Source organism: Amaranthus tricolor, chromosome 12 (assembly GCF_026212465.1).
Source record: "Amaranthus tricolor cultivar Red isolate AtriRed21 chromosome 12, ASM2621246v1, whole genome shotgun sequence".
In the NCBI taxonomy this organism is placed as follows: Eukaryota; Viridiplantae; Streptophyta; class Magnoliopsida; order Caryophyllales; family Amaranthaceae; genus Amaranthus; species Amaranthus tricolor.
The window spans coordinates 11,940,215-11,952,588 of record NC_080058.1 but is presented as its reverse complement, the minus strand read 5'-3'; the positions used below and the strand labels follow the sequence as shown (position 1 = coordinate 11,952,588).

General features: G+C 33.0%; 1 protein-coding gene across 2 annotated transcripts; it reads left to right on the top strand.

Annotated features, from left to right (window-relative positions):
• The first annotated feature begins 2,028 nt into the window (after window positions 1-2,028).
• Window positions 2,029-8,002, top strand: LOC130797356 (ribokinase). 2 transcript variants are annotated; one of them, XM_057659951.1, is made up of 5 exons: window positions 2,029-2,818; window positions 6,595-6,780; window positions 7,244-7,439; window positions 7,537-7,623; window positions 7,717-8,002. In XM_057659951.1, the coding sequence occupies exons 1-5, from the start codon at window positions 2,156-2,158 to the stop codon at window positions 7,767-7,769; spliced, it is 1,185 nt and encodes a 394-aa protein (XP_057515934.1). In that variant the 5' UTR covers window positions 2,029-2,155; the 3' UTR covers window positions 7,770-8,002. The 2 variants fall into 2 exon arrangements, with proteins under 2 accessions (XP_057515934.1, XP_057515933.1); XM_057659950.1 differs by having other exon boundaries at window positions 2,051-2,818; window positions 7,761-8,002.
• Window positions 8,003-12,374: the final 4,372 nt, after the last annotated feature.

Below are 12,374 nucleotides of genomic sequence, written 5' to 3'. Positions count from 1 at the left end.
TAGGTTAGTCTGGTTAACGGATCGTTTATCGTTCTAGTGATAAAGGATAATTTCAACGGAAACATAAACCACAGCGAAAAAATATAATGTACTAAACCTAAATTACTTTAAAACTTAAAAAGACTTCTTAAATGCGTGAAAAACCTAATATAGTTCTTGATAAGGATTATTTAGATAATGCATAACGAAGGTAACCTACACAATCTTCTGACTTGCCTTTCCCACAAACCTATAATATATGCTAGTCGTCAATATGACAATATCATCGCAGGTTCCAAAGAACAAACACAACGATCAATACACGTCAAAGACATAATGCATGAGCAGTAAAAAGGTTAAGCAAATCAATGAGTTCATCCTAGCCTACAAAGGACCTAGTTTGATCATAATATTTCTACTTTCAAATCCCCAACTTATGACATTACGTGTCCAGTTTGGGTCGCCAAAGTGTTATATAATTTTGAAAGAATACACATGAGAGAGCTAGTCCCAAGACAAACCTTTATTAGAGCCCTTTCCATAAGAAAAAATAATAATTAATTTCAACCCCTTAGGGTACCCAATTTTCTTTATAACAACCCCTGCGGGCACTAAAAACAACCATCCTCGAAATTCAAATTTAACTCATATAGATTATTTAAGGTGCTTTGTCCTTATGTGATATACAACAACACACACTTAAATGAACATCATATTACTCAACAAACTTCAATTGCTTAACTTGTATTGTTCAAGCGTGTACGTACCTTTATAGCATTGTCCACCGTACGTAAACCACCAAGAACAATTCGATTACTAACCCCTTATGAATTGAGGTCCTAACAATAGTCAAGCATCAAAAATCACGTATTAGAAGATGCACATTCATACACATCATTCATATTACTTATACCCACTATTCACCACAAATCACAACGGATTGACCACTAAATTCTATTGAACACAAGCATAACCATATGCAGTAGCTTAAATGACAAATTTTGCCAATTTAAGTACGCCAAATGGAAAAACTGACTTTACCATTGTGTACGGAAAGCACTAATAACCTTGGGTGCTAAATTTTATAATTGTTGAAGTCCGAACAAAAAAGAAAAATTATTCCAGTAATAAGCAACAAGTCGTTAGTTATAGGCAACGAATCATTGCTTTCCTCCAGATAGCTTTCTGATAGATCATAACATTAGCGACGAGAAAGTGATCATTTTTGCGATTGAGAGTTTTTTAGTTAGTTTTTGTAATTGAAAGATTAGAACACTAGCTTTTTGTTAGTATTCAATGATTATTTTTGTAATTGAGGGTTTTTTTTACTTCTTTTTGTACTTGTTTTGTTTTTGTTAAACTTAATGAAGACCTAGAATATAAGCTTAAAATGTGTCATTGTCAAGAAAATTAGTCATTTTTGCAGCATTTGTGTCTAAGAGAGAGAAAGCAAATAAGTTTTTATCATTTTAGGTTATAAAAGTTTAAAATAAATGAGTAAGGGTCATTAGAGTAGTGGGAGAAAGGAAGGAAAGAGGAGATAGAAAAAATTAAGGGATTATAGTGGTGGATTGATTGAAGAATATGAAGAGGTTTTTTGAGTTTCTTGAAGTAAAATGGTAATTAAAAGAGATTATGAAGATGACTTGAATTTTTGTCATATTTCAAGAGAGTTGTTACAAAAGAAGGGCTATAGTGGTGTGTTGTTGTTGGGTGATTGAGGAGGGGTGAAAAGAGATGTTAAGAAACCCGTGTTTAATAGGGGTAATTAGATAAATTAAATTAGATTAATGAATTATAATGAAAGTCAAAGGTCACTAGTAAAGTCAACAGTCGTTTAACAGATCATCTCATCCGAATCCGACAAGATGGATGTCATATTGTTGAGTTTCATAAGATGGTGGCTATACTTCGCAAAAAATAAACTTTGAGATTATAATTTAAAAAAACATAAAGGTAAAAGTTGTAGCCACAAAATATTCCAAAAAATATAATAAAGAGATTTTAAGTAACAAAAAATAAAATTAAATCTTATCCCAATTAAAATTAATAGAACATTTACCGGCAAAGTTCTAAATCGAACCTCAATTAGGCATCCGTTTTCTTAGATTACCCAAAAGGCCAAAACATTTGTGGTTAAGTGCTCAAGTTCAGATCTATAATCAGGAACAGAAAGATGAGGGTTTTTTCATTCACACAGTCAAAGCACTTGCACTTTTCCTCCTCCCAAATTGCACCAATTCCGAATAATCTTCCAATCATCAAAGATAATACTCACAATTTAAGTTTAAACCCAAATCAATTTAATCCCATTTCAACCCAGAAAACCATCCAATTACCCTCATTATCAGTTAATTCATCAAAAAATCCCAATTCACCCATAACCCAACCATTAGTTGTAGTGGGATCAGCAAATGCAGACATATACGTGGAAATTGACAGACTCCCAAAAGAAGGGGAAACAATTTCAGCCAAATCTGGGCAAACTCTTGCAGGTGGGAAAGGTGCAAATCAGGCAGTTTGTGGGGGTAAACTTTCATACCCAACTTATTTTGTTGGGCAAGTGGGTGAAGATGCTCATGGTAAATTGATTACAGAAGCATTACAAGGAGGTGGTGTTTACTTGGATCATCTTAGGAATGTGAGTGGGGCTCCTACTGGCCATGCTGTGGTCATGCTTCAATCAGATGGTCAAAATTCCATCATTATTGTTGGTGGTGCTAATATGTGTTGCTGGCCTCATCAAATTGATGATCGGGATTTAGAGATTGTTAGAAATGCAGGCATTGTTCTTCTGCAAAGGGAAATCCCTGATTCTGTCAACATTCAAGTTGCTAAGGTTTGTTCTTTTCTTCTCAATTTTTTAAAATAATTTTTGTTGGTCGATTAACTGTTTACTTCTGCTTAATATGATCAGCGTCGCTTTAAATTACTCTACTTGATTTTATTTTGATAAGAGAGTTCTCTACTTGATTGTTTAACTGTATAGTTTTCTAACTATGATCTATCCATATGCTACAGATTACAGAAATACAACTTTGTGAATATGTTGTTACTGTTGTTTTTGTTTGTAATTTAACAAATAAATTTGATATTAACACCTGCGTATATTATTTTTGAAATGAAAGCTTCAAGATGTTATATCAATGAAAGGCAAGATGAGAAATGCAAACGAAATCAATGGAAGACACAACGACTTTATGTGGTATCTTGGATTCCTCCCCTCAACAATAGTTTAATTCTAATGCAACAATACAATATAAATAACCCTCCCTATCTTGCGAACAAACTCTCAAGATCACAAATATTATTTACTAAGTAAGAAAACTCTTTTGGTAAACACCCTACCTCTCACTTGAAATTAGCACTCTCAACAATATTGTGTTGTTTGTGGTGATTTGAATGATGTATCCTTTTATAGAGAAGGAATACATCATTCTAGAACCCCGTCTTAGTTCACCATCAAAGCACAATTCAACAATAAACATCACAATTACCATAGCATTAAACAAGAAGTTAACCACCCTTTCAGTGTCATACTGTAGCTCAAAAGACCAGAGAAAGAATCCAATGCAGGCTGCTAGAATGAGCTTATACACTGCTCGAACGAGCAACTCACAGTCACACATTATGCCTGCTCACTGAAGTGTTGCTCGAACGAGCCCAAGGGGGGCTCGAACAAGCACCTTTGCTGCTGCCTTCTATTCACCTTCTGCGTGTTGCCTCGAGCAAGCAACCGCCCTTCCATGCCTTGCCTCGTTCAAGGAATGATTCTTCTCCCCTTAGTGAAGCCTTAAATGCCTCTACCGATCACTTCATCAATCATTCCAAACACTAATTCACCATAAACCGACACATCTCCATCCTCCTTCTCAAAGGTGCATGATAAAGCATGTTCGATTATATGATCAAACTCACGAGTTTTTGGCACTTGTACTAACAATTTCTAAAATGTTGTTACCACAAGATCAACTTTCTTGATTGTTTTCTTTCCTATTTGTAATTGTTTTGATGGATTTCTTCAACATGATATTGTGTTTTTGTGTACAATTTTACACTACATTTGTATCTTAAAATGATACATCCTCCGTTCTAAAATACTCATTACCTTAGACATAGTGGTACTATATATCTTTCAAGCTTATTTTATATATTGTGACTAATGTGTATAAAGAAATATAGTTAAGTATTTTATTTGAATTATCTAATCGCATACTTTCATAATATCAATTTTTTATAATTTTTAATTAATCCTAGTTAAAGATAAAAATGATCAAAAGTACGCAATGAATTGCGTAAATAGTGAATTTAGTAAGTATAATGGAATGGAGGATGTAGAGTTCATGCATAGTGGCTTTATTATAGTAGTAAAGTGTTATCATGTTAAAGATTGGAAACTCAAGTTTAGGAGCTGTACTACTCTGAATCAGAACTCCCTTTTTGTTTGTTTGCCAATATTCATCATCAAAACATTATGGGCCCGAATTGTAATATCATGATTCACATTATACAGTAGGCTTTAACAGGCATGTTAGAAATAGTACTCAATTCTCTTCTTTTGCTGCATCTTTCTATTCGTTAAAGCAATCTCTTACATTTCTATTTAGGTTATGGTAAGAGTGTTTCTTTTTTTTTCATTATCAGTAATCAGCGTACAAGCGTTTTCCGAAAGCAATCTCTTTCACTCGAGTCTCTGGGTTTGATTGGGGCCCCTTTTTCAAGGAACTTGCCACTCCATAACAGGAGAAATGGATCAGGTCTGACAGATGGTCAGTTGGTCACAACTATATGTGGTTTCAGATCTTTGTGGTTAACTAATGATGAAAAGTTTTAGAAAAATCCTAGGATATTTTTCACCCCTTCCCGACGTTCGAAAAGTAACGAAATAGTTAATAATTTTTAAAATCGCTCTTACTGTGAAAGACCTTCTTTGAATAATTTGTGGGTGGAGCCAAAATGTTTAAATTGTACATATTATCTATACGGTTCCGGAAATGAAGAAAATAAATTCTATTGTACAGAGAGGAGTGAGGACCTCATTATTTTAAAAGCAACCACAAAAAAGTTTACTGATTTTTGTTGGGAATTGATTGGGATTTGCAGAGGATATTAACAGAACATTCCCAGACAAAGAGATACACAGAAGGATGAAAAAAAGATAAGAGGAGAAAAGATAAAGAGGAATAGAAAGAGATTATCGCAGAGAAATATTCTATTATAAATAGTTTACTGGCTTTGAGTGGCAGCTCACTCCGAGTACAATGTTTTTGCATGCTCTTCACGTTTCTCTCTTCTTTATATAAGCTAATGAACAACCACTTGTAATATAATAACTGTGACATAATTTTAGTTTCAATAATATTCACCCCTAAATTTTTTGTTTGATTCACCATCTCAGTTTCCATTTTCTGTCTACTTCATGTGCCTCTTATCTCAATAGTTTACTGGGCCTTCTTTGGTTCATTAGATATTCTTAAGTTGTGAACCACTTAGCTCCATTATCAATACACACACACAAACACACACACATATATAAAATAGTATTTGTCTTCTTATTAAAAGAATTAATGATTTTCTTAAGCAAAACCTTGCAACTTTCAGATTCTTCTTGATCAGCATTTTGTTACTCACATCCAATTGATCCTCTATTGAATATAGCATGTATTTTATCAGTGCAAGAAGTGTCCAAAACATTTACTCATAGTAGATTTAGCAGTATGCTTTCCTTGTCACGGCAGTGGTCTGGGATTGGAGCTGATTACCAATTGTTTCCTTCTCATTTTCTGATTTGATCTTGGTACTGATTTCATATTTGTTGTTTTATACGTGTGTTAGGTTTTATGACCATGTTTACTAGACCTAAAAAATTTCCTTTACACATTGAGTTTAATCAAGTCAGAATGATTGGTTTTCTAGTGGAATTTGTTTGGACAAGTGCTTATACACATGCTATTTAACCTCCATTCTGCTTGTGAGGGTGGTTCCAGACACATCATAAGCTACTTTTAAGTCAATGAGTTATTTACCCAAAATGATGATTAAGAAATGTCTTTTTCATGTGTGATCACCATCCGTTACAGGGTGTTAAAGGCCTGGAAAGATTCTACAAATGCTCCATAGATAAGTAAAGGATTTCCTATAGTTTTGCTGTGTTTTTCTCATACTTGCAGCATTTCCGTTCTATGGAAATTGCAAATTACTTTCAACACTTTCATGAATAGAGAAGAATATACTCAGATTCTCATTGAAATTGAATACCTTAGTTGTAGATTAGTGTTAGTTAGGGTCAAATCAGTGTAACACAATTCATCAGCTAATTAACTTTTTAAATTTACAATTCGCTTAAAATGGTCAAAAATTAACCCAAAACCAACCATAGTTTGTATTTTTGATTTCCAGTAGTTGGGAGATTAGCGAATCATATGACATTGGGTCAAACAAAGTATATTGGTTTTGTTATGATTCATGTACTAAACATCAAGAATTGGGATAACGGAGCTTGTAGAAAGTGATGCAATTTGAATTTGTATTTTAATTGGTTATCATCTGCTAATTTAATTCTGTGAACATATGATACTCTCACTTGTACATAATTCTTTATGATTGGCTTTGTAGGCTGCAAGAAATGCTGGAGTTCCTGTCATTTTGGATGCTGGGGGAATGGATGCTCCTTTTCCTCAAGAGTTACTGCATTCGATTGAAATTCTTAGTCCAAATGAAAGTGAGCTTTCTCGTTTGACAGGGATGCCTACTGAAACCTTTGAACAAATTAGTCAGGCTGTCACAAAATGTTATGGATTGGTATGTTTGACATTTATAAGAAATATGTTGCCATTGGTGTTTGTCAAACAGCTTTCAGCTGGTAGCTAATAGCTGATTATAGTGGCTAATTTGACCAACTGATTTTATTTACTGGTTTGACCAGCTGATTTTGAAACCTGCTGCTATGAGCAGCTTGTTGAAAAACATCTTATTTATATTTATAAGCTTTATAAGCTGTTTCAACTAGCTAGTTTACCAAACATTAGAATTGGCTGGTTTGACCACTCAACCCGCTAATTGTATCAAAATATGCTAAAACTGCTCAACGAGCTATTTTGCCAAACACTCCCTTTAAAATCGTGATTGGCATGTTATTTGTATCAAAGCTTTGTTAGATAAAATAAATGCACTTGTTTCCACAATAAAAATATCGAACTGGTATTACATTTTTAATTATTAAATTAGTTTTTATAACCTGGTCCTGCTCTACTATTTCTTGCAGGGAGTAAAGCAGGTCCTAGTTAAACTTGGGGCTAAAGGTTCCGCCTTATTCGTGCAAGGAGAAGAACCCTTGAAGCAGCCCATTATATCAGCTCCAAAGGTCCTCGACACAACTGGAGCTGGTGATACCTTCACGGCTGCTTTTGCTGTTGCCTCTGTGGAAGGAATGTCGAAGCAAGAATGTCTGAGGTTTGCTGGTAAGACCACCTTTTTTCATAGCCCTTTATTTCCTCATCGTTTTCATGCACCTGGAAACTTTTACGAATGAATATTATGTGCACATTATTTTCTCAGCTGCGGCAGCTTCGCTTTGTGTTCAAGTGAAAGGAGCCATACCAAGCATGCCTGATCGTGAATCTGTTTTAAATCTTCTCCAGTCTCGTTAGTTTGCTTCTTTTATGAACAACTTGCACATAAATTATTGAAGAAAGTTCATTTCTTTCTTTTTTTATCTTTGCTTTTTCTTTTTACCAGTTCGGTTTCCACAGTTGATTAGAATGGAAATGGAATTTTTTAAGGTGGCTTAGTGAAGGGTGGTAAAGCATGGCACCCAAACGGGCTACTACAATAATATCCGGAATGGAAGTTGCAAAAGGAAAAGGACACTCCTGGTATCCCGCACAAGGTAGGGTCCGGATAGTTTTTTTTTTTCCTTTGGAAGCTGCTAATTTAGGTTGGTTTGTTTTGGTAGATCAGTCAGCAATGCATGTAATAAGCTCGACGTGAATGAATGGAGTAAAATGGCCTTGAATTTGTTTTAGATATGAGCTGTTACACAGAACTAATGTTAATAAATATCATGCATCATCAGTGCTGACATTTTCAAATCTTGAAACATCATCAAGAAACTACATTGAAGAAGTGCATAAATTTAACTGAACGGAACTGAATTGAATTAAAATTAAACTGAAAAGCTGTTAGAATGTGAGTGAATGCGTTGCCATGTTGAACCGAAGATAAGTAGGGTAAAGTGTCTTACTACCTATATGTGAGTTATCCCGCATTGCAAAAAGAGAAGAAGATATGCTGCTATATAAACTTGAGAAATAACTCATACATACTGCTATTAATTGGTTTTAATAGAGAATCTCTTTTAGGTTTGTTTGTGGGTTACTCTTCTCCAGCTAGAAGCTTATTTTTGCCAATGCTTGCCGAATCAAGGATTTTGCTCATCCGACCCCAATGATGCTCTCCCATGAGCAATAATACTAGCTCAATGTTGTTGACTCCTCGTCTAAGCTTCCAATCAAGCAAAATAAGACGCAACACAAGTACACAACTTCCCTCAATCACCCATATACATTCAATCCTCTATTTTCAACATCCAAGAGTTAATTATTGAATCACAAATCAACATAAATAAAAACGAAAAAAAAAAAAAAAATCTAATAATATCTCGTTTGGAAGCAAACAAACACAATTCCTCATAAAGTATGGAACCAAAAGAAAAGAGCAAAATATCAGAAGATGGTGTTGTGGTTTGTAGTCATAGACGATGACTGCAGCCTTACAAAATCTGACTACACATTGATTACCACCAAAAATTATACAAAAGATTGCATATCGTTACCTACTTGTCCTTATTACATTAACATAAATGCATAATGGGAACATGATTCAACAATCCAATTCTAGCTTGTACCACTAACCGGACCTTATCAACTGCTTCCTCCCATTTGAAATACTCGCTATATTACAATTATAAGTACCATTTATCAATAAAACTTATTTTATATATTGCGGGTAATATAAAAGAAAAATATATAATCAGATAATATTTTGTTTAAATCGTCTAATTGTATATATTTTCTTAATATTAAATTTTTATCATTTTTTATTATCTGTAACTCAGATTAAAATTTCACATTAAATCAAATAAAAAATTATATAACAAGTATTATAAACAGAATAGAAAAAACACAATTATCATTTTTTTTTAATAGGGAAATTGTAGGACCAAAGAAGTATGTTATACTGTTCCCATCAACAAAAAAGTAGCATTAATGTGATGGGGAACTTAATAAAGATGTGAAGGATATGAAATCAAAAACCATAATAATATAAAGCTTACGTATTACTTAAATAATTAAGAGGTACCAACTTGACATTTTCACCGAAAGACAAATACTCCTACTGTTTAGTATTGATTTGTCCCTTTTTAGTCATGCTCCTTTAACAAATTACCACATTTTTTTTAACGAAGATTAAAAAATATTAGTAAACTATTTAATTTGTGTAGATGATATTAAAGAAGAGAAAATTAACACATTTATATTATATACAAAAAGATCAAAAAATAATAAAATCACTTAAATAAATGGATGGTATAAAAACAATTAAAATATATACATGAAAGTAAAAAAAAGCAATAGAAAATTTTTCATAAAAGCACACAAACAGAAAAAATGTGATAAATTTATTGGCTTCTATGGGCTAAGCGTGGCCTTTTCTTTCCCTCACCAAAAGTGTCTTCTTCATTTCTAAAACCAGGCTATTTTCCTTTTTCAAAAATTTTTGTAGCTATCACATCTTTAATATGAAGTCCGACTTGTGAACAAATAGTTATACATGTGTTTGAAAGAAATTGGATAATCTTTATTTAGTGTTCTCCTACTTCATACTCTTGGCTGTTATTATAATTAATATCTCATTTGTTTTTAACATTATTCTTTAATGACACATTGACACTTACCACATACTCTCTCAGTTTTCATATGTTTTTCTCAAATAAAATTTACAGTTTTTAGTGTCAAATTTTGACTATGATTTCTCATCGATCTATATAAAAAAATATATTCATCTTGATAGATTTGTCTCAATATTATATACTTTTTATATATCAACGTTTTAGAATTTTTTAAAAACTCACAACTAAAATTATTTGACTTTTAAGTTTGCTTTGGATTATGCGTAAAAAGTTATTAGAAAGAACAAATGGAAACAGAAAAAGTATTGGTAAATAGTTTTTAGGTTGACTATTTAACATTATTTTTTTTTTTGATGACTTTTAAGCTAAAATAAAAAAGTTTACTTGATTGACTTTTTTCATTGACTTGATTTATTGGCTTACCTTTTCTCTAAAATATAGTCAACAACTAATAACTAATTTTAACAAATATTTACTTAAATACTTGTTTATCCATCTGGCTTAAAAGCCAACAAAAAAACTAACAATTTCAGTTGGTCAACACAAGTCAACTTAAAAAGCTAACAGTTAACCATCAACAACCATTTGTCAAACATCTAGTTTGCATTTGGTCAACAAGAGCACCTAGCTCCTCTTGGCCAACCTTTTGTTGACCCATAGAAGGATTAAAAAAACTTCGCTCCTATAATTCAGAGCAACAACTCCTCCTAGAAAGAAAAGAAAATAAATTAAACTAGTGTTTTAAGAACAAGGCAGAAAAATCTCTAAGTTTGAAGAGAAGGTTTGAAGTAGAAGAAAAATGCCTATCACTAATAATACATTCTCTCCCCATGAGCAATATTTGAACTATATTTCTATAACTTTGTAATAACCCGACTTACTTATTAAGTAAGTTAGGTTATTATGGGTTCACTTAACCCAATGGAATCAAATTCTTAACCATAATCTCTAACAAGCATCGCAAGATCTAAAACATAACTAAAATAATTAATCTCAAGTCCAAACAACTAAACTAAAGTCCAAAATATTATAACAAGTAACTATGATCATTCAAAGTAGTCAACAAAACCAAATCTACTACACAATATTACTAAAGTCCGACATGGCCACCACACCATTAATCATACTCAAGTACATAAATATCTTCCAAGTGTACCTTAGTCACCACTACAATCATTTCCTTACCAGTTGGTACCGATTTGCAAGCAATCTAAAAGAATGAAAACAACAAGGGTTCATACTTAATTGAATGAGGAGAAACAATCCAAATCAAGACATAAAGTAAGAAAATATATGAAGGACCAAAAGGCTTAAAGAAATATCAGACCTAGATATTTGTGCACATTAGGAATCTAGTTTGTGAGGAACCCCACAACTCCAAGGCTATGTCTATCTCTCGGGTGAGGCTAGTCAATATCTCAGTGACAACTTGCCTCAAAATAAGGAATAAAGGACAAAGTTCCGCTCTACTCCGTAAATGGTGGGCTCTCAAGCCTCTCCATTGACTCATATCAAAAGAAAAGCATAATTGTGTATAATATCAACAAACTTTATTTTACTAAACTTTCAATTTCAAAAGAACCATAACAAGAGTTAATTTCAAAGAATGCATTCTGGCCAGACATTTTCTAAGGTACTGCAACTACTCACCAACAACATCACTTCAAAGAGTAAAGTCTAGTCAATAACAAACAGCTAGAATGCTTTTCGATGAAGTCGTATCTTTAATCATATCAATATTTAACATTTTTACAAAGATGTGTTACTTTACTACTATGTCCAATAAATGACTTACTATATCTCCTCTTAAGACCGTAATTCAACCAAGATTTTGTTCTAATAATCCAACACTTAACGTCATAAGGTTACCTCTAAATATAACAAAGACTTTAATGTTTACCTCAAACTCAAAAACTTACAATATCAAGATTAAAACTACCTATGTAATTAATGTATTTAAGAATAACCATGATAAAATCAAGATTGTCATAGACTATCCATCATCTTAATTTATTCAATGTACTTAACAACTCCAAATGTCAAGAGATAATATTAACATCATAATATAGGTACTTATCTTTTTAATGTTAGAAAGGTATTCATTCTCCAATCAAAGTACACAACTCAATAGTTATGTGCTGAGGTAAATATGTGGTCACACAATAACAGATAGAATTGAAAATCAAGAGTTTAGAGAAAAACTAGGGGTTACCCCTATTTCTGCAAAGATATGTGAAAATAGATTGAAATGGTTTGGGCATGTGCAGAGAGAGAATTTTGATGCCCCCGTGAGTGGCTCGACCAACCTAGGAGTGGCTCGACCAGGCGCTCGTTCGAGCAGTTCCTGGCTCGTTTGAGCAGAGTTCAATTCAAAATTCATAAGGTTTTTAGGAAGGGTGCTCGTTCGAGCATGGCTTAAGCTTGTTCAAGCACTTTGCATTGGATTTGTTTTGATACCTTTGAGCTACGATATACATTGATAAAG